This window comes from Salmo trutta, chromosome 19, assembly GCF_901001165.1.
Source record: "Salmo trutta chromosome 19, fSalTru1.1, whole genome shotgun sequence".
NCBI classification, from domain to species: Eukaryota; Metazoa; Chordata; class Actinopteri; order Salmoniformes; family Salmonidae; genus Salmo; species Salmo trutta.
The window spans coordinates 4,537,993-4,560,441 of NC_042975.1; the positions used below are offsets into that span (position 1 = coordinate 4,537,993).

General features: G+C 44.2%; 3 protein-coding genes across 3 annotated transcripts in view; 2 read left to right on the plus strand and 1 right to left on the minus strand.

The window, feature by feature from the left end:
- Positions 1-3,204, plus strand: part of LOC115155055 (telomerase-binding protein EST1A) — a gene marked incomplete in the record, with an annotated part of 38,756 nt that extends 35,552 nt beyond the window's left edge. Inside the window, 3 exon segments of the mRNA XM_029701848.1 lie at positions 888-1,150; positions 1,349-1,430; positions 1,715-3,204. Coding sequence (XP_029557708.1) covers positions 888-1,150; positions 1,349-1,430; positions 1,715-1,845 — 476 coding nt within the window.
- Positions 1,852-11,187, minus strand: LOC115155056 (proline-rich extensin-like protein EPR1). Its single transcript, XM_029701849.1, has 4 exons — positions 11,126-11,187; positions 9,626-10,417; positions 8,380-9,424; positions 1,852-1,926 (listed from the first exon to the last, which is right to left on the minus strand). Exons 1-4 carry the CDS (start codon positions 11,185-11,187, stop codon positions 1,852-1,854), a joined length of 1,974 nt encoding a protein of 657 aa, XP_029557709.1.
- A 2,481-nt stretch (positions 11,188-13,668) lies between these two features.
- On the plus strand, positions 13,669-22,060 carry LOC115153856 (zinc finger protein 585B-like). Its single transcript, XM_029699473.1, has 2 exons — positions 13,669-14,123; positions 18,232-22,060. Exons 1-2 carry the CDS (start codon positions 13,907-13,909, stop codon positions 21,516-21,518), a joined length of 3,504 nt encoding a protein of 1,167 aa, XP_029555333.1. The 5' UTR covers positions 13,669-13,906; the 3' UTR covers positions 21,519-22,060.
- The last annotated feature ends 389 nt before the right edge of the window (positions 22,061-22,449 follow it).

The window sequence follows — 22,449 nt, forward strand, 5'->3', positions numbered from 1 at the left end:
TTTCCATTTTTGTTTGTCTATTCCACTTTCTTTGGCAATGTAAGCATATGTTTCCCAAGCAGAGAGCGAGAGAGAGACTTTGAATTGTGCAGAGCGACAGTAAGTCAGCCATCAATATCAGGTTTTAGGAGTTAGAGGAATGTTTAGTTCTGACTGTAGATGTCTTTGCCCTCTTCTCTCTCTTTCCTCTTCTCTCCCTCCTCTCTTCTCTCCCTCCTCTCTTCTCTCCCTCCTCTCTTCTCTCCCTCCTCTCTTCTCTCCCTCCTCTCTTCTCTCCCTCCCCTCTTCTCTCCCTCTTCTCTTCTCTCCCTCCTCTCTTCTCTCCCTCCTCTCTTCTCTCCCTCCCCTCTTCTCTCCCTCCTCTCTTCTCTCCCTCCTCTCTTCTCTCCCTCCTCTTCTCTCCCTCCTCTCTTCTCTCCCTCCTCTCTTCTCTCCCTCCCCTCTTCTCTCCCTCCTCTCTTCTCTCCCCTCCTCTCTTCTCTCCCTCCCTCTTCTCTCCCTCCCCTCTTCTCTCCCTCCTCTCTTCTCTCCCTCCTCTCTTCTCTCCCTCCTCTCTTCTCTCCCTCCTCTCTTCTCTCCCTCCCCTTCTCTCCCTCCCCTTCTCTCTCTCCTCCCCTTCTCTCCCTCCCCTCTCTCCTCCCTCTCTCTCCTCCCTCTTCTCTCCTTCCTCCCTCCCTCTCTCTCTCCTCCCTCTCTCCTCTCTCCTCTCTCCTCCCTCCCTCTCTCCTCCCTCCCTCTCTCCTCCCTCCCTCCCTCTCCCTCCCTCCCTCCCTCCTCTCTCCCTCCCTACCTCTCTCCCTCTCACTCCCTCCCTCCCCCTCCTCTCTTCTCTCTCCTTCCTCTTTTCTCCCTCCCTCCCCCCCTCTTCTCTCCCTCCCCTCCTCCAGTGATAACAGAGTTGGATGGTCTGGCAAAGGGGCAGGAGAGCTGCGATGGCTCTGGCAGTGGGCGTGGTGGCAGTGGTTGTCGTGGAAACACCGGTAGTGGTGGACCGACCCACGCCCAGTCGGTCCAGGAGAAGGCTAAGGTTGCTGTGGCGTTTCTGGAGCGAGGGTTCGAGGCCAGGGAGCCCTGTCTCAGAGCGCTGACCAGCAGAGGAAGTCAAATGGAGTCTATCGCCTTCCGCAGCGAAGACACCTCCGGACAACAGGTGCCGATTGTGTGTTTTGATGTGTATATTAAACGTGTGTCCAAGTGCCCCAGATCCTCTGTCAAGTATTTTACCATCTCTTGTATGTGAATTAAGAGTTTGGAGCAGTCTTTGACTGCAAGCTAATGCTATTTCATTCAATTCCGGACTGTCATTGAAATTCAGCTTTAGATTTACCTGTCTCTCCCCCCCCTCCAGGGGAACAATGATGATGTCATCTTGTCCTGCTGTCTCCACTACTGCAAAGATGAGGCTAAAAGCGTGATGCCTGCACAGACAGGTAGCTGTCTCCTTCCACCAACACACTCATGCCTGTGTTGCACAATCTGTCTGTGCTATATTTATTCTACCATTACTCCTCCCTCCCATCTCTCCCCTCCTCCCTCCCATCTCTCCCCTCCCCTCCTCCCTCCCATCTCTCCCCTCCTCCCTCCCATCTCTCCCCTCCCCTCCTCCCTCCCATCTCTCCCTCTCTGCTCCATCTCTCCCTCTCTCGCTCCCTTTTCTCCCTCTCTCCCTCTCTTCCCTCCCTCCCTCTCTCATATCTCCCCTCCTCTCTCCCAGATGGTCCGGTGCGGTTGCGTCGGGAGGTGGTTCTCCTGACAGATGACCGTAACCTGCGGGTCAAAGCCCTGACCAGGAATGTGCCGGTCAGGGACATTCCTTCCTTCCTCACCTGGGCCAAAGTGGGCTGAACCGGGTCACACACAGACCACGCCCAGAGCACCCAGACAACCAATCAACTGCTGAGAACCGCTGGCCACCTCCCACACCACCTAGGCGTGGAGAAGGAGAATATACGCTAATGCAGAAGAGAAGACTGTTGGGGAGAAGACTGTTGGAGAGAGAGGGAAGGAGAAGAAACTCATTTTTTGGTGGAAAAGCTCAAATGAAAACTAAAAAAGCTTCTTTTTTTTGGAGGTGTGGAATGAGTTGAATTGTCTGAGAGGTTTTTCTCCTCTCATTGTGGTGAGGTGTGTGTTAATAAGCACTTCTCTCAGAGGGAAGGAGGAGGGAGCAGAGCGTTTTAAGAGATGCAGGAAGGTTGGACCAGGAGGAACGGTAGAGGAGAGAGAGAGAGAGGAGAGAGAGAGGAGAGGTGTGTGTGAGTGTGTGTTATTATCTGGTTTCTCCATTCTAGCCGTGCGCCCTTCATAACTTCTGCAGTGTGTTCACAAGGCCAGCAGCAGTATTTACCTCTGTGGAAACGACAGAGCAGAGAAGGAATAGAGAGAGGAATAGGTTAGGGTTGAGGAGGAAGACCGTAGCCTGACTGAAGACCTATCTCTGGCTGTGTGAGTGTCTGTTTAACTGACATCTGTCTGTAACCCCAGAGCAGCACAGAGAGAGGCCCTGTAGGGGGGGGAGGCTGTGGTGATGGGTTACCAGGTTCTGGTGTATTAGATAGGGGATTGGTACCCCACCTTAATCTCCTTGACCCGGAGCCACACGCTCAGCCTCTGATGGCCAGGATGTGGTTTGCATCCCAGTTTCCCAGCAACAGTGTTGGTGACATTGGTAACCGCAGCAGCTTGTTGGTGACAGAGTCATTTCCAAGTTGGGGGTTTCTATAAAGGAACAGCTTTTAAAAAAAATCAAAATACGAAGAAAATATACTTTTTCTGATTTAGCATTGTGGATGTGGCGGTGTGTTTTAGTTGGCTGGTGTATCCATTGTGTGTGTGTGTGTGTGTATACACGTGTTTGCGTGAGATGTTTATGCTCTACAGAAGAGCTCGTCTTTCTGCTGACGTTTTCACCCACAAACCGTTTTGGTTTGTTTAAGCTTTTTTAACAAGTCAAATAAGATTTGAATGTTTTAGTTGATCATATATTTAGTTTGTTTCCCTTCGTTTTTTTACCACCACCTGTGAGGTAACTCATCAGCTTGTTCAGCTTCTATTCATTATCTATCTATTTTCTTCACATTGAGTACAGAACTCTGCTGATCTGAGTGAACATATCTAGGCTGGCTAGATATGTTCAGTAACGTGTGAATGCGTTTCTAGTAACTGGTAATTGGCGGCTTTTGCCACACTCCCTAACAAAAAAAAGGTAAGCCGATAAAAGAAAGTTGCCTCAGCCATATTGTCCGGAAGAATCCCATTTGCAAAAGATTTTTTTTTTTTTTTTTCTTCCATTGATGGAATTACATTTGCACGGTCATGCTTATCAGCCTGTAGGTAAATGTGTATAATTAAGTGGAATTAAATTGGCGCGTTTTGTATTTTCGTTAGTCGTCCTATCTTCACACGCCACAGCATACAGAGACTATGACCTGAACATCACCTGTCAGACAGAGCAGCTGCTGAGAGCCTGGTTCAGCTCGTTGCTGGACTGAAACGTACTTTTACAAGCCCAGTTATTGAGCAACCATTCTAAATACAATCGCGTGTTAACAGTTTTGATGGTAATGATTTTAAAAAATTATATAAATAAATAAATAAAAATTAAAAAATACCTATTTTTATTTCTCAACTGGTATGCCTTATTGAAGTGCGCCTCCCATTTGAGTGCATATGCAACGGTAAGCAGTCTATCAGCGCCTCACCCACCACATGGCAAACAGTGAGAAAATATTCACACCACTTGACTTTTTCCACATTTTGTTCTAACAGCCTGAATTTTAAATTAATTTGATTTTGTGTCACTGATCTACACACAATACCCCCATAATGACATCACAATACGCCATAATGACATCACAATACCCCATAATGACATCACAATACCCCCATAATGACATCACAATACCCCATAATGACATCACAATACCCCCGTAATGACATCACAATACCCCATAATGACATCACAATACCCCCATAATGACGTCACAATACCCCCATAATGTCAAAGTGGAATTATGTTTTTAGAAATGAACTAAAAATGAAAGGCTGAAATGTCGAGTCAATAAGTTTTCAACCCTTTTGTTATGGCAAGCCTAAGTAAGTGCTTAACAAGTTGCATGGACTGACTGTGTAATAGTGTTCAACATGATTTTTAAATGACTCATTTCAAGCACAGATTCAACCAGAAAACCAGGTTTTCCAACGGTTCTCAAAGAAGGGCACCTATTGGTAAAAAATAAAAAAAGCAGACATTGAATATCCCTTTGAGCATGGTGAAGTTATTAATTACACTTTAGATGGTGTATCAATACACCCAGTCACTACAAAGATACAGGCGTCCTTCCAAACTCAGTTGCCGGAGAGGAAAGAAACCGCTCAAGGATTTCACCATGAGACCAATGGTGATTTTAAAATGGTTACAAGGCTTAATGGCTGTGATAGTAGAAAACTAAGGATGGGTCAACAACATTGTAGTTACTCCACAATACTAACCTAATTGACAGAGTGAAAACTATTCCAAAACATCCCATCCTGTTTGCAATAAGGCACTAAAGTAATACTGCAAAAAGATTGGCGAAGCATTTAACTTTTTGGCCTTAATATAAAGTTTTATATTTGGGTCAAATGCAACTTATTATTGAGTACCACTCTTCATATTTTCAAGCATAGTGGTGGCTTTTTTTTAAGGGGGGGGATAAAAAGAGAGTAGAGCTAAGCACAGGGAAAATCCTAGAGGAAAACCTGGTCCAGTCTGCTTTCCACCAGACACTGGGAGATGAATTCACCTTTCAGCAGGACAATAACCTAAAACATACACACTGGAATTGCTTACCTAGATAACATTAGATGTTCCTGACTGGCCGAGTTACAGTTTTTACTTAAATTGGCATTAAATCTATGGCAAGACTTGGAAATGCCTGTTATTGCAATGATCAACAAACAACTTGACAGAGCTTGAACAATTTTTGTAAGAATAAGTGCAAACATTGTACATTCCAGGTGTGCAAAGCTCTTAACCAGAAAGACTCACAGCTGTAATCGCTGATAAAGGTGATTCTAACATGTATTGACTCGGGGGTTGAATACTTATCTAATCAATATATATTTGTGTTTTTCTTTTTCTTTGACAGAGTATTTTGTGTCGATCGTTGACACAAAAAAAAATCAATTTTAATCTCACTTTGTAACATAAGAAAATGTAGAAATAGTTAAGGGGTGTGAAGACTTTCTCTGAAGGCACCCAAAAGTTTTACTTCATATTATGAGGCATGTCTTACAAAGTCCGACCATAAACGTGGAGGCAATTATTTTATAAAGACTTCCTCATTAAACCATTTCTCTCCTATTCTATTGGTTTTTCATATCAACAATAGTCATATTAGCAAACCGTATTTTGCATCTTTAGATCCTCTTTCTAAATTTCTAACATAGATGATGATCTGAGATGCACTGTGTTTACAAAAGTATGTGGACACCACTTCAAATTTGTGGATTCAGCTATTTCAGACACCCGTTGATGACAGGTGTATTAAAATCGAGCACACTGCCATGCAATCTCCATACACAAACATTGGCAGTAGAATGGCCTTACAGAAGAGCTCAGTGACGTTCAACGTGGCACCGTCATAGGATGCCTCCTTTCCAACAAGTCAGTTTGTCAAATTTCTGCACTGCTAGAGCTGTCCCGGTCAACTGTAAGTACTGTTATTGTGAAGTGGAAACGTCTAGGAGCAACAACGGCTCAGCCGCGAAGTGGTAGGCCACACAAGCTCACAGAACAGAACCGCCGAGTGCTGTAGCGTGTAAAAAATCGTCTGTACTCGGTTGCAACACTCACTACAGAGTTTCAAACTGCCTCTGGAAGCAACGTCAGCACAAGAACTGTTCGTCGGTAGCTTCATGAAATGGGTTTCCATGGCCGAGCAGCAAGACACACAAGCCTAAGATCACCATGTGCAATGCCAAGCGTCGGCCTGGAATGGTGTAAAGCTCGCCGCCTTTGGACTCTGGAGCAGTGGAAGCACAGTCTCTGGAGTGATGAATCACGCTTCACCATCTGGTAGTCCGATGGACGAATCTGGGTTTGGCGGATGCCAGGAGAACGCTACCTGCCTGAATGCATAGTGCCAATTGTCAAATTTGGTGGAGGAATAATGGTCTGGGGCTGTTTTTCATGGTTCAGGCCCCTTAGTTCCAGTGAAGGGAAATCTTAACGCTACAGCATACAATGACATTCTTGACGATTCTGTGCTTCCAACTTTGTGGCAACAGTTTGGGGAAGGCCCTTTCCTGTTTCAGCATGACAATGCCACCGTGCACAATGCGAGGTCCATACAGAAATGGTTTGTCGAGATTGCTGTGGAAGAACTTGACTGGCCTGCACAGAGCCCTGACCTCAACCCCATCGAACACCTTTGGGATGAATTGAAACGCCGAATGTGAGCCAGACCTAATCGCCCAACATCAGTGCCCGACCTCACTAATGCTCTTGTGGCTGAATGGAAACAAGTCCCTGTAGCAATGTTCCAACATCTAGTGGAAAGCCTTCCCAGAAGAGTGGAGGCTGTTATAGCAGCAAAGGGGGCACCAACTCCATATTAATACCCATGATTTTTGGAAGGAGATTTTCGATGAGCAGGTGTCCACATACTTTTTGGTCATGTAGTGTGTATATATAGAACCACAAGCATCAGGTACACTGTTTAGAAGGGTGTTGTCTCACGAATTGCATTTAAACAAATGTTTTTTGAAAATGCATATTTTTTTTTTGGCAGCTTCATTACAGGAGTTGTATGTTTGGTTAAGCTGTATAACCATAATCTAAATGTGATTTCTGTCATTCTGAGCACTGTGGGTGAATGTACTAAATGGGTTGATGCAGCCAATGAATATGGGTCCGGTAAATTTTTCAGATGTCGTCTGATGTGATCAGTTAAAACGCGTCCGGTCACTCTGCCCTGCCCCCCCTTACATTTTGCTAAAGGAAACCCCTGGTTATGCCAACAACTCTTCATGCATATGAACCCGCGTCACACTATTTTCACCACCACACAACGTCCCAACACGCTGTAAACAAATATAACATCTGTGAATGACATTTACCTGACATAAATGTTTAGTCAGCATGCTGCTATCGTTTTATTATGCATACGCACGTTGTGTTACCAGTTCCAATCAGTTCTCCAGACCGTCCAGAGTTAGTTAGCCCTCTGTTTTATACCAGTCTATGACAGGAACACACACACACACACGTCTGTAACAGTCTGTTTGCCAAGTCTATGAACAACTATAGATAACATTAGCTGATTCTCTCGATCATTTGGTCTTTACCTTTTGTGTGTGTGTGTGTGTGTGTGTGTGTGTACACTTTAATTTATTCAAGAATATTTGGTGAAATTAGCTAGCTAACTGACATCACAGGCCTGCATGTCCGAGCCTCTCAATGCTTTTCCATTTTCTGTTTGAATAAAGTATTTGTTTTGATTAAAAATCAGTTGTCTGTTTACGTGTTTACGTGTGGTTGTGGTGTGCAATGATGGGTTTACATGTATACTGATGTGGCAAATCCTTTAGATGCAAGTACTACTTCAACAAACATACGAGGACTACTCGCCCAGGTACAACGACATTCAGCTGTCCTGTGTGCAGTAAATGCTTGAAGAAACCAAGCCTTAAAAGAAAAACAAGGTAATTCACCCAGAGGAGAATCCACACAACTGTCATGTGTGCAGTAAATGCTTTAACACAACTAAATATGAAATACATCAGATATCACGAGTGCAAAGAATGTGACAAATGCTTCTACTGCAAGGGACATCTGGTCAGGCATATGATGACTCACACAGGGGAGAAATTGTAGGGGCATCTGGTCGGGCATATGATGACTCACACGGGAGAAATTGTAGGGGCATCTGGTCGGGCATATGATGACTCACACAGGGGAGAAATTGTAGGGGCATCTGGTCGGGCATATGATAACTCACACAGGGGAGAAATTATAGGGGCATCTGGTCAGGCATATGATGACTCACACAGGGGAGAAAATATAGGAACATCTGGTCAGGCATATGATGACTCACACAGGGGAGAAATTATAGGGGCATCTGGTCAGGCATATGATGACTCACACAGGGGAGAAATTGTAGGGGCATCTGGTCGGGCATATGATGACTCACACAGGGGAGAAAATATAGGTGCTCTGTATGTTGAAAATGCTTCACATCAGCCTCTTCTCTAAAACTCCACCATTGACTTCACACTGGAGATAAATCGTATCCGTGCAAAGAATGTGGCAAATTCTTCAGAGTCAAGCCAGACTTCAACAAGCATATAGGTACTAGTGTGGGGGTACCTGCCAGGTTGTAGTCTGGGGGTACCAACCAGGTTGTAGTGTGGGGGTACCAGCCAGGTTGTAGTGATGGGGGTACCAGCCAGGTTGTAGTGTGGGGGTACATGCCAGGTTGTATTGATGGGGGTACCTGCCAGGTTGTAGTCTGGGGGTACCAACCAGGTTGTAGTGTGGGGGTACCAACCAGGTTGTAGTGTGGGGGTACCAGCCAGGTTGTAGTGATGGGGGTACCTGCCAGGTTGTAGTCTGGGGGTACCAACCAGGTTGTAGTGTGGGGGTACCAGCCAGGTTGTAGTGATGGGGGTACCAGCCAGGTTGTAGTGTGGGGGTACCAGCCAGGTTGTAGTGATGGGGGTACCAGCCAGGTTGTAGTGTGGGGGTACATGCCAGGTTGTAGTGTGGGGGTACCTGCCAGGTTGTAGTGTGGGGGTACCAACCAGGTTGTAGTGTGGGGGTACCTGCCAGGTTGTAGTGTGGGGGTACCAACCAGGTTGTAGTGTGGGGGTACCAGCCAGGTTGTAGTGATGGGGGTACCAGCCAGGTTGTAGTGTGGGGGTACCTGCCAGGTTGTAGTGTGGGGGTACCAACCAGGTTGTAGTGTGGGGGTACCAGCCAGGTTGTAGTGTGGGGGTACCAACCAGGTTGCAGTACCAGCCAGGTTGTAGTGTGGGGGTACCAGCCAGGTTGTAGTGTGGGGGTACCAGCCAGGTTGTAGTGTGGGGGTACCAGCCAGGTTGTAGTGTGGGGGTACCAGCCAGGTTATGGTGTGAGGGGTACCAGCCAGGTTGTAGTGTGGGGGTACCAGCCAGGTTGTAGTGTGGGGGTACCAGCCAGGTTGTAGTGATGGGGGTACCAGCCAAGTTGTAGTGTGGGGGTACTAGCCAGGTTGTAGTGTGGGGGTACCAGCCAGGTTGTAGTGTGGGGGTACCAGCCAGGTTGTAGTGTGGGGGTACCAACCAGGTTGTAGTGTGGGGGTACCAGCCAGGTTGTAGTGTGGGGGTAGCAGCCAGGTTGTAGTGTGGGGGTAGCAGCCAGGTTGTAGTGTGGGGGTACCAGCCAGGTTGTAGTGTGGGGGTACTAGCCAGGTTGTAGTGTGGGGGTACCAGCCAGGTTGTAGTGTGAAGGTACTAGCCAGGTTGTAGTGTGGGGGTACCAGCCAGGTTGTAGTGTGGGGGTACCAACCAGGTTGTAGTGTGGGGGTACCAGCCAGGTTGTAGTGTGGGGGTACCAGCCAGGTTGTAGTGTGGGGGTACCAGCCAGGTTGTAGTGTGGGGGTACTAGCCAGGTTGTAGTGTGGGGGTACCAGCCAGGTTGTAGTGATGGGGGTACCAGCCAGGTTGTAGTGTGGGGGTACTAGCCAGGTTGTAGTGTGGGGGTACCAGCCAGGTTGTAGTGTGGGGGTACCAGCCAGGTTGTAGTGTGGGGGTACCAGCCAGGTTGTAGTGTGGGGGTACTAGCCAGGTTGTAGTGTGGGGGTACCAGCCAGGTTGTAGTGTGGGGGTGCCAGCCAGGTTGTAGTGTGGGGGTACCAGCCAGGTTGTAGTGTGGGGGTACCAACCAGGTTGTAGTGTGGGGGTACCAACCAGGTTGTAGTGTGGGGGTACCAGCCAGGTTGTAGTGTGGGGGTACCAGCCAGGTTGTAGTGTGGGGGTACCAGCCAGGTTGTAGTGTGAAGGTACTAGCCAGGTTGTAGTGTGGGGGTACCAGCCAGGTTGTAGTGTGGGGGTACTAGCCAGGTTGTAGTGTGGGGGTACCAGCCAGGTTGTAGTGTGGGGGTGCCAGCCAGGTTGTAGTGTGGGGGTACCAGCCAGGTTGTAGTGTGGGGGTACCAACCAGGTTGTAGTGTGGGGGTACCAACCAGGTTGTAGTGTGGGGGTACCAGCCAGGTTGTAGTGTGGGGGTACCAGCCAGGTTGTAGTGTGGGGGTACCAACCAGGTTTCAGTACCAGCCAGGTTGTAGTGTGGGGGTACCAACCAGGTTGTAGTGTGGGGTTACCAGCCAGGTTGTAGTGTGGGGGTACCAACCAGGTAGACAAGAGTCGAAAAGCCTGCCTGATTTCTATAATTTCTCTTCATAGAATGTGAATTTCACTCTTAACCCACACAGCTAACCCTATGCCTAACCTAAAATCAAGATCATTTTAGTTCTTCATACATGTTTACAATATAACCAATTGACTTTGTGGCTGTGCTATCTAGTGGGAAACCCCACAATCTCATCTCATGACCAAGAAGTGGTTCGCATCCCAGTTGCCGAGCAACAGCGTCGCCACTAGTTACCACAGCCAAAGTCAAACCACCGCCTATATCTACTATTTCACATCTTTAAAAAAATCAGATTTTAAACGTTACTTTAACCACACTGCTAACCCCCTAGCCTTAGATAAAGACCAAAAAAAGCTAATTGTTTTCATTAATTTGTACGATTATAATCAATTTTAAATTTGTTGCTGTCGTAACTAGTGGACACCCAGCAACAGTGTTGGTGATGCTGTTACCCCCAGCAGCTTGATGTTTGACAGTCATTTCCAAGTTGAGGTTTCTGTAAAGGAGCAGCTTTAAAGAGCGACTGAACAGGCACGTGTGTTTTTATATTCATTAGGAAAAAAACAAGATTTTTTTACATTTTAGTCATTTAGCAGACGCTCTTATCCAGAGTAACTTACAGTAGTGAATGCATACATTTCATTTCATGCATTTTTTTTATTTTTTTTGTACTGGCCCCCGGTGGGAAACAAACCCACAACCCTGGCGTTGCACACACCATGCTCTACCAACTGAGCCACAGGGAAGACAGAGATTTTAAACTTGAAGGTGTGTTTCCTGACGGATTCCACCATTTCGTTAACAATGTTTGTCCCCTATGAGAAACTAGATTGGGGAAACCTATTTCACTTCCTCAAAATCCTCAGAGTGAATTTAGGATGCGCAACGTGTTGTCTTGTGTAAACAAAGCCGGGCTGCTGGGCAGGTCTGTCTCAGGTCTGTCTCAGGTCTGTCTCACTGTCTATACTATTGGACAGAGAGCAATCACAGCAGCTGTTCAAAATGTTTGCAAATGTATAAGAAATAAAAAAACTGAAACATCTAAATTTACATAAGTATTCAGACCCTTTACTCAGTACTTTGTTGAAGCACCTTTGGCAGCGATTCATCTTGGGTATGACGCTACAAGCTTGGCACACCTGTATTTGGAGAGTTTCTCCCATTCTTCTCTGCAGATCCTCTCATGTTCTGTCAGGTTGAATGGGGAGCGTTGCTGCACAGCTATTTTCAGGTCTCTCCAGAGATGTTCAGTCGGGTTCAAGACTAGTGGTCTTCTCTACGTGGCCAGACTTCTAGTGGTCTTCTCCCCATGGCCAGACTTCTAGTGGTCTACTCCACGTGGCCAGACTTCTAGTGGTCTTCTCCCCATGGCCAGACTTCTAGTGGTCTTCTCTACATGGCCAGACTTCTAGTGGTCTTCTCCCCATGGCCAGACTTCTAGTGGTCTTCTCCCCATGGCCAGACTTCTAGTGGTCTTCTCCCCATGGCCAGACTTCTAGTGGTCTTCTCCCCATGGCCAGACTTCTAGTGGTCTACTCCACGTGGCCAGACTTCTAGTGGTCTTCTCCCCATGGCCAGACATCTAGTGGTCTTCTCCCCATGGCCGGTCTTCTCCCCATGGCCAGACTTCTAGTGGTCTTCTCCACGTGGCCAGACTTCTAGTGGTCTTCTCTACGTGGCCAGACTTATAGTGGTCTTCTCCCCATGGCCAGACTTATAGTGGTCTTCTCCCCTTTTAATGCTTTGATGCTCCTCCTTGAAAAATTACTGAAATAGACACAATTCGACTGTACAAACAATTATCTAGGCTTTTTTTTACCCCCTTTTTCTCTACAACTTCACTAACCAGCTAACTAAAGTGTAGTCAGTGGCTCGCTAACAGGGAGAAAGGGGACTAAATAAATTCATGGATTGGACACAGGTTTCGATTTCGTAAGAGATGACATGCAGGATCTTCCTGCAAGAAGTTGTAGTCTTGTTCTATGTTCTATGTTGCTAATTAGGGTTTCCAATTTGAGAGTAAATTGAGGTTAATATCGACCTTGTGTGCAAGAAAATGACACGTTTATCAAAACGTCACGCCAGGATAAGCCTACACGAAACACAGACCTTATATGAAGTAGTTCTAAAATTATATTCACAAAAATGAATGTTTTTCTGTTTTTTACCGCTCGGTTTTGTGGGTATTATGACACGTCCACCGTGGCTGACTGCAGCGCTGCCCAACGTAACACAGCCGTTTGGCCACTAGAGGCCTCTAGCATTCTCTATGAGCAGGAACAAGGCCGTGACCTCAGCGATTTCTCTTCAAAATAACAGTCCCTAAATTAATTTTGTAAAAAACAAAAAAAATGTTAATTTTTATATATATATATATATATATATATAAATATATATTTTTATATATATATATATATATATATACTTTTGTTTACAATATCAAAAAATAAAATAGTTAATAGCCTTAATACCACAATTAATATTAAAAGTAATGATACTAGATAGTTATTATATATATATATATATATATATATATATATATATATATATATATATATATATATATATATATATATATATTTTTTTTTATTTAACCTTTATTTAACTAGGCAAGTTAAATGGTAACAACAGTAATAGAAAAAAAAACATTTATCATGCTACTATTAATAGTAATAACAATATGAATGTTATTATAATTGGATTAATCAACTTCAGCAAACACATTTAAATCCCATTGTTATATAGACCATTCATATTGCACAATGTTCAGGATGTTTTTCATGTTAGATCACATATTGGCCCTTTAATTGTGGAGGACGGGCTCGTGGTAATGGCTGGAGCGGAATAGGTGGAATGGCATCAACTACATCAAACAGATGGTTTAATGCCATTCCATTGGCTCCTTTCCAGCCATTATTATGAGCCATTCTCCTCTCAGCAGCCTCCACTGTATTGGACATATATATTGCACCATATATATTCTACGTTGTGTCAAAGTTAAAGGGGGTCCATTTTACTCAGGAGAACTTTTAGTTTACAAATCCACAGAGTTTACACCAAGAAAAGTGTCACTGCTCATTTTTCAGACCTTAAAGGGTGGCAAATCAGTTTAAATCTAATTGTTTTTATATATATATTATATATATATATATGACCCCCGCCCACACATAAATCACATATCTCATACAAATAATAATTACAAGTATTTCTATGATAACTGGTATAAAAATATATCGATAATTGTGCACATGTTCCATCATTTCCCCCCTAATTAATCATTTGCAACGTATACAGAATAGGACTCTTATTCTGAAGGTTTCCAAAAATCCGTGACCCAGAAGTACTTAGTTATTCTTGCTGGCTTCACAGCCGTCTCAGTACGATCCATTTTCAGACCGGACTTTACTGTCTTTGGTTGCATGTTTTGAACAAGAGTTGTGTTTTTTTTTTATCTATATTTTTTTTATATGGGAATTTTAAAAAAAGGGTCTGAAGTTTTAATCAGTCCCCAAAATGTCCAAACTACAGCTGTTAAATGTGTTTATCACCGAGCGGCTAATATCTGCGGCTGTTGATATATTTGGTTCGTCGGAAAAGACGTTAGCAGAGTACCAGGAGCGGCTAACAACAGCGGCATTTGAGATATTTGTTGTGGTGGAAAAGACGATCGCAGAGTTTCAGGGAGAAAACGATCGTCTACGGGACCTTCTTCTGGGTCATTTAGGAGCAGGTTTGTAGTGATTTAAAAAAACTTGTGTTTTCTGAATCACACTATTTAGTGGCCAGCCCAATCTGTACCACTGCCATCATGTTCCCACTAGGGTCTCGGTCTTTATCGCCTAACGTTTTGGAACAAACATTTTACATTTTAGTCATTTAGCAGACACTCTTATCCAGAGCGACTTACAGTAGTGAATGCATACATTTCATACATTTTTTTTTTCTTCCGTTCTGGTCCCCCGTGGGAATCGAACCCACAACCGTGGCGTTGCAAACACCATGCTCTACCAACTGAGCCACACGGGACCCATGCCTCTGTGAGATGAAGAATAAGGAATCAGCTCGGCTCTATTCCTTACATTTTTATCTGCACTGTTCGATAAAGTTTGGCAAATGAACGTTGCCCAGTTGTCGTATCAAATTGTGTTGCCATGTGAGTTAATTAAGCAACAAGGGTGTGGTATATGTCCAATATACCAAGACTGTTCTTATGCGCAACGCAGAGTGCCTGGACTCAGCCCTTAGCCGTGGTATATTGACCATATATACCACACCCTTGTTGCTTAATTAACTCACGATATCACAAACCCCCGAGGTGCCTTATTGCTATTAGAAACTGTTTACAAAACTAATTAGAGCAGCAAAAATAACTGTATTGTCATACCCGTAGTATATGGTCTGATATACCACATCTGTCAGCCAATCAGCATTCAGGGCGCGAAACACCCAGTTTATAATAGCCAAGATTTGTTGTTACAAGTCCATAATGATATCAAAGAGCTTATAATGATGATAATGTAAGATGTCACCCTAATAAATATCCCCCTTTTTAAACGAATACCTATCAGACAAAATTTAATTATTGGCCTAATTTGTATGAATATTTGAATTCAATCATTTTTTGATTTGAACAAAACCTTCCATACATATTTGCCCGTTGTTGTAGAAGTGGTCCGAAAGTGACTGGACCTGAATGCAAAAACATTCAAGAGATAAAAGGTGCTCAAAGTTGACCCATTTTACATACCCCACCATGTCTTCATCACTGCAAAATATCATTGGTTGAGATGTATATAATTTAAAAGCTTACAAACTGGGTTGTCAAACTATTTTATAATTTCTTGAAAAACATTTTAAGTTTTTTCAAATTTTATGTCAATTATCTAAAAAGGTGTTATGTTTGTGACAAATCCAATACAACACATTACTGAGAACCACTCAGTGGCTGCATCATGTTATGGGTATGCTTGTAAACGTTAAGGACTGGGGAGTTTTTCAGGATGAAATAAAGCTAAGCATAGGTAAAATCCTAGAGGGAAAACCTGGTCCAGTCTGCTTTCCACCAGACGCTGGGAGATTAATTCAGCAGAATAATAACCTAAAACACAAGGTCAAATCTACACGGGAGAAGGCAGTGAATGTTCTACAGTGCAGAGCTAGTTTAGACTTAAATCTACTTAAATCTATGGCAAGACCTGAAAATAGTTGTCTAGCAATGATCATCAACCAATTTGACAGAGCTTGAAGAATTTAGAAAGTAATAATGGGGTAAATTATGTACAATCCAGGTGTGGAAAGCTCTTTGAGATTTACCCAGAAAGACTCACAGCTCTAATCGCTGCCGAAGGTGCTTCTACGAAAGTATTTAGTCAGGGGTGTGAATATGTTAATGAGATATTTCTGTATTTCATTTTCAATAAATCAGTAAACATTTCTAAAAATATGTTTGCACTTTGTCACTATGTGGGGGTGTATTGTGTGTAGATGGATGAGAGAAAAATATAAATTGAATTCAGGCTGTAACATCAAAACGTGAAATAATTCAAGGGGTATGAACACTTTCTGAAGGCTCTGTAGATGATGTCTGTGTGGTCAGTTCACTGTACATGTTTTGTAGGTTGTTCCAAATGAACTAAACCCATGCAAAACACATATAGTCAGATATAAATGTACGTCATTTTATCATGAAACTCATGGCATAGACATGGGGGAAAAAAATCTGAGGTTTAACTTCGGATTTCCCTGTTCAAGCCCGAATATATCGCACTTTGACTAAAACGATGACTTACTGACTTAAATCGTTGTGCAACATCACTGGTAAGCTCTTGGCGTCGTCTTTCAGCTGAAAAAAGGTGGATTTTCTCTGGTGTGGCCGTTTTTTAATCTTAGCTAACTGCAAAATAATGCATTCATAAATCATACTAGCAAGTACTAACTTGAGGACAAAGTGTTATAACGTGTAATTCACAATGATGGATCGTTTACAATAATTACTTAAAATGAGTCTTTAAAACATAATTTATGTAGATGTGTAACATCTATCTGACAAGGTAACACTATATGGTAAGTCGCTCTGGATAAGAGCGTCTGCTAAATGACTTAAATGTCAAATGTAAATGTAAATATGGTAAGACACCACTTCAGCTGTTTCCAGATCATGTATCCCATCTAACCATAATGTCTCAGTCGCCCAGTTTACATGATCGTGGCTAGAAGGGATGCAGATTATGTCAGTCGACGTGATGTCAAACTCCCGCGAGAGTTTGAAATGTGTCTGCTGAAGTTGTGACTTGTGAGAGAGAGTTCAGAACTAAATTATTCTGATCTGAGTAATATTTGGGGTTTTTAAACAAAAAAAATGTAGATGTTAATGTCATAGTTGTACGTTTTATTTGAAAATGACCACGGAGCTCCACTAAATGACCACGGAGCTCCACTGAATGACCACGGAGCTCCACTGAATGACCACGGAGCTCCACTAAATGACCACGGAGCTCCACTGAATGACCACGGAGCTCCACTGAATGACCACGGAGCTCCACTAAATGACCACGGAGCTCCACTGAATGACCACGGAGCTCCACTGAATGACCACGGAGCTCCACTGAATGACCACGGTACTTGCCTACGGAGCAGCAAGAGGAACTGCCCCTCTAACCCTACGTCCCTACAGGAGGGCAGTTCCCTCTCAGCCCAGTCAAGCTCCTCTCTTTCTGGACACCTGAAGCGAGGACAGCAGAGTCCCTGCCCATCTTCCAAAAACATCTGATACCCTACCGCTTCAAAAGAGTGTCTTAACTCATCCCACAGCGAAGCCCAGAGTTGTAGGGTTGGAAGTCTGAGTTCACAGCGAGAGTGTGATGTCACTATAGCTACATCCCTTCTAGCCATAACCAGCTGGTAGCTACATCCCTTCTAGCCATAACCAGCTGGTAGCTACATCCCTTCTAGCCGTAACCAGCTGGTAGCTACATCCCTTCTAGCCGTAACCAGCTGGTAGCTACATCCCTTCTAGCCGTAACCAGCTGGTAGCTACATCCCTTCTAGCCGTAACCAGCTGGTAGCTACATCCCTTCTAGCCGTAACCAGCTGGTAGCTACATCCCTTCTAGCCGTAACCAGCTGGTAGCTACATCCCTTCTAGCCGTAACCAGCTGGTAGCTACATCCCTTCTAGCCGTAACCAGCGGGTAGCTACATCCCTTCTAGCCGTAACCAGCGAGTAGCTACATCCCTTCTAGCCGTAACCAGCGGGTAGCTACATCCCTTCTAGCCGTAACCAGCTGGTAGCTACATCCCTTCTAGCCGTAACCAGCTGGTAGCTACATCCCTTCTAGCCGTAACCAGCTGGTAGCTACATCCCTTCTAGCCGTAACCAGCTTGTAGCTACATCTCCTGTTCCTCCCAACCTTGCTCAATACACTCACCATCTCCCAAGATGGCCGCTTAATTATAAACCTGAAGTTAGGTTGAAGATAACTGGATAGGACAACCTCGTATTCCAACGCAGAAGCTTTGGAAAAATAAAGAGATTCATGGAACTAGCGCCGGTCTCGTTTTAGAATTCTTCCTCATTTATGCAAAGAATTATGGGATATTAGAATCCTCTTCTTGTCCTAACCTGGATATATTCAACCTAGACCTGAATGCAGGTGGTTGGGAACTTCCACTTATGTAATATTGTAAATATGAAGTAGCAATATGGGGCTGCTAAATCACCTGCTGCAATTATGTTGCATTAGTTCAGCACAGCATAGAGAATTTTGAATAGACTTTAATGTGAAGTATTATTTATTGTTTCTTAAGTGCTAGCTACTTGTTTCTTCTCCTCTCTCTCCAGAGCCCCAGCAGCTAACTCTCCCTGAAGAGGAGGTTTCCCCTAAGCAGCAGCAGCATTGTGAACAGGAGTGGAGCCCCAGTCCGGGACAGGAGGACCCAGAGCCCACACAGATTACAGAGGAACAGGAGGAACTCAGGACCAGTCAGGAGGAAGAGCAGCTTCAAAGACTTAGGTCTTCTACCACAGAGGTTGTACAATTGATATTTATTCCTCCCTGTGTGGAAAGTGACTGTGACCAGGAGAGCAAGACGGACTCTCTACCCGGCAACACAACTGAACAGACCCAATCAGCATTGGATGACGAGGATTACAGAGTATCACAACTAACCAGTCACTTTCATCCCCTCTCTACAGTAAATCCACACTGTTCTTCAGCTCTGAGTGAAATCATTGTAAGTATTGATGAAGACGAGAGTGAAGAACTACTGTCGGGGTCAAAGAGAACACAGAAAAAGAAAGAACAAAGCTCTCAAGTCTGCGCTAAGGCCAAGACAACCAGTGAGCTGAAAGCACATTTAAAGTCTCACACAAGCAGGAGACCATACAAGTGTCATGTGTGCAGTAAATGCTTTAAGACACCAGGCCCTTTAAAAGTACATTGGAGAATTCACAAAGGGAAGAAATCACACAGCTGTCCTTTTTGTCGTCAAAGCTTTAAGTCATTAAACGGTCTACAACTACACCAGAAAGTTCACACAAGGGAGAAAGAGGGACCACAGCAATGTCCTGTGTGCAATGAATCCTTTTTTGGCATAGCTTCTTTAAAAGAGCATCAGCGAATTCACACAGGTATCCCATATCAGTGTACAGAATGTGGCAATTCCTTCCGAGTCAAGGAAGACTTCAACAAGCATATAAGGACTACTCACCCAGAGAGGGAACCAGTGACTCACCCAGAGAGGGAACCAGTGACTCATTCAGAGAGAGAACCAGTGACTCACCCAGAGAGAGAACCAGTGACTCACCCAGAGAGGGAACCAGTGACTCACCCAGAGAGAGAACCAGTGACTCACCCAGAGAGAGAACCAGTGACTCACCCAGAGAGGGAACCAGTGACTCACCCAGAGAGAGAACCAGTGACTCACCCAGAGAGAGAACCAGTGACTCACCCAGAGAGGGAACCAGTGACTCACCCAGAGAGGGAACCAGTGACTCACCCAGAGAGAGAACCAGTGACTCACCCAGAGAGAGAACCAGTGACTCACCCAGAGAGGGAACCAGTGACTCACCCAGAGAGGGAACCAGTGACTCACCCAGAGAGGGAACCAGTGACTCACCCAGAGAGAGAACCAGTGACTCACCCAGAGAGAGAACCAGTGACTCACCCAGAGAGGGAACCAGTGACTCACCCAGAGAGAGAACCAGTGACTCACCCAGAGAGAGAACCAGTGACTCACCCAGAGAGAGAACCTGTGACTCACCCAGAGAGAGAACCAGTGACTCACCCAGAGAGAGAACCAGTGACTCACCCAGAGAGGGAACCAGTGACTCACCCAGAGAGGGAACTACATCAGTGTTTTGTTTGTAGAAAAAGCTTCACAACATTGAGTTATCTAGTAATCCACCAGCGAATTCACACAGGAGAGAAACCGTATCAGTGTCATGTTTGCAGAAAAGGCTTCATTAGGAAGGAATATCTCATTAAGCATATGGTAAATCACACTGGAGAAAAGCCATATCTGTGCAATGTTTGCGGCAAAACCTTCTTAAGGAAAGCGTACCTGAGAGTACATATGGTAACTCACACAGGGGAGAAATCGTTTAAATGCCCTGTATGTGAAAAAGGCTTCATATCATCGACTTGTCTCAAACTCCACGAGAGAATCCATACAGGGGAGAAACCCCATAAGTGTAACCTTTGCAGCAAAAGCTTCATTAGGAAGGCATGCCTGAGAGTTCATGTGGTAACTCACACAGGGGAGAAGCCTCATCATTGTAACTTTTGCAGCAAAAGCTTCACTCAGAAGAAAGGCCTGAGCGTGCATATGAGGACTCACACAGGGGAGAAACCTTTCAAGTGCCCTGTATGTGAAAAATGCTTCACCTATTCAAATAAGCTAAAATGCCACCAGCAAATCCACACTGGAGAAAAACCATATAAGTGCCACATCTGCAGCAAAACCTTCACTCAGAGTGGAGGCCTGTCACGTCATATGAAGACTCACACTGGAGAGAAACCATATGAGTGTTCTGTATGTGAAAAAAGTTTCACATCTCCAACTAATCTTAAACTCCACCGGCGAATCCATACAAGAGTGAAATCATTTACGTGCCCTGCGTGTGAGGAAGGCTTTACATCGTCAAGTCTTCTAAAACGTCACCAGCAGAATCACTGTGGAGACAAGACAGAAAAAAAACTACCAGAGGAAACATTTCTCTGCAGCGACTGTGGCAAAAGCTTCCGTACCATGAGTTACCTGAGAGTGCATATGAGGACTCACACAGGGGAGAAATCATACAAGTGCTCTGTATGTGAAGAAGGCTTCACGTCAGCCACTTCTCTAAAACATCATCAGCAAATACACAGGGGAGAGAAATCACAAGTTTGTGGCAAAAGCTTCCTTGTGAAGGGAGACCTGACAGGACATATGACGACTCACACAGGGGAGAAAGCCAATCAGTGTCCTACATGTGATAATTGCTTTATAACAGCATCTGATCTAAGAGTCCACCAGAAAATTCACAATGGAGGGAAACCATATCAGTGCAAGGAATGTGACAAATGCTTCACTCAAAGGTCAACATTAAAAAAACACATAAGGTCTCACACAGAATTGCATATATGCCACGTGTGCAGCAAAACCTTCACCCAAAAGGGAAACCTGACACAACATATGAGAACTCACACAGGGGAGAAACCATTCAAGTGCCCTGTATGTGAAGGAGGCTTCACGTCAGCCCCTTCTCTAAAACTCCATCAGCAAATTCACACTGGTGAGAAACCACATCAGTGTGAAGTTTGTGGCAAACGCTTCATTCAGAAAGGAAACCTGACAGGACATATGAAGACTCACACAGGGGAGAAACCCTTTAACTGTGAAGTTTGTGGTAAAAGCTTCCTTCAGAGGGGAAACCTGACAATACATATGAAGATTCACACAGGGGAGAAATCTTTTAAGTGTTCTGTATGTGAAAAGCGCTTCGCAACACTACGTGATATGACACGCCACAAGAGAATTCACACGGGAGAGAAACCATATCACTGCAACGATTGTGACAAACGTTTTAATCAGAGTAGTTCCCTTAAATCACACATGAAGAATATTCACAAGAGAGAGAGAACATAAGCGTCCATTGTGTAAAACATGTCGGTATGAAAATGGAAAGGTCCGTTCTAACTGACACCGGTAAGAGAACATCATGTCATGGTTGAAAGGAATGATTGAATGACTGAACTTGTAGAACATTGTCTATATCACATATTGCTTATTATGTTTAGAGAGCAGTCTGAATTTGTAGGCAGCAGGAGTCCTTATTGATTAATTATCAAATGAAACATAGAAACACATATTTATACTTTTGTAAACCCATGTTTTTATTTTTATTTTGTAGAGAGCAGTCTGAATTTGTAGGCAGCAGGAGTCCTTATTGATTAATTATCAAATGAAACATAGAAACACATATTTATACTTTTGTAAACCCATGTTTTTATTTTTATTTTGTAGAGAGCTGTCTGAATTTGTAGGCAGCAGGTGTCCTTACTAATTAATGATAAAAAGACAGTTGTTCAAATATCCTGTTTCATTCTATCTTCACACGAAGGAAGCTTTAGGTATTGTTAAAGGACAATGCTCATTGATCATTAAATGTCTGATTCAAAATTATTTAATGATTATCATGTTGAAGCAATTGTATTTTAATTATGTTTAACATGGCACTCAGAGTAAGGCGTTAGGTCCGGTATTCATGAAGCCACTCATGATGAATTTCCACCTGAGACTTACTCCACAGCAGTGTGTAGCCAATGTAAATGTAAATGTTAGCTCTGTTGTTGTTTTGTTGTCCGAGGTTACGGAACCAAAAGTAGCCGCACCGTTCCGCCCCACTGGATCCCCTGGAAAGATCCGTATTGTGTTCTGTATTTATTATGGATCCTCTTTAGTTCCTGCCAAGGCAGCAGCTACTCTTCCTGGGGTTTATTATGGATCCCCATTAGTTCCTGTCAAGACAGCAGCTACTCTTCCTGGGGTTTATTATGGATCCCCATTAGTTCCTGCC

What these genes read in the sequence shown, in the direction of transcription:
- LOC115153856 (XM_029699473.1), top strand. Translation starts at nt 13,907, where the DNA reads ATGTCCAAACTACAGCTGTTAAATGTGTTTATCACCGAGCGGCTAATA. An exon ending in TCTGGGTCATTTAGGAGCAG is followed by an intron (nt 14,124 to 18,231) that starts GTTTGTAGTGAT and finishes CTCTCTCTCCAG; the next exon opens with AGCCCCAGCAGCTAACTCTC.
- LOC115155056 (XM_029701849.1), bottom strand. Translation starts at nt 11,187, where the DNA reads ATGGTGGAATCCGTCAGGAAACACACCTTCAAGTTTAAAATCTCTGTC. An exon ending in TCTGTCTTCCCTGTGGCTCA is followed by an intron (nt 10,418 to 11,125) that starts GTTGGTAGAGCA and finishes CATTCTATGAAG; the next exon opens with AGAAATTATAGAAATCAGGC. An exon ending in CCCACACTACAACCTGGCTA is followed by an intron (nt 9,425 to 9,625) that starts GTACCCCCACAC and finishes CAACCTGGCTAG; the next exon opens with TACCCCCACACTACAACCTG.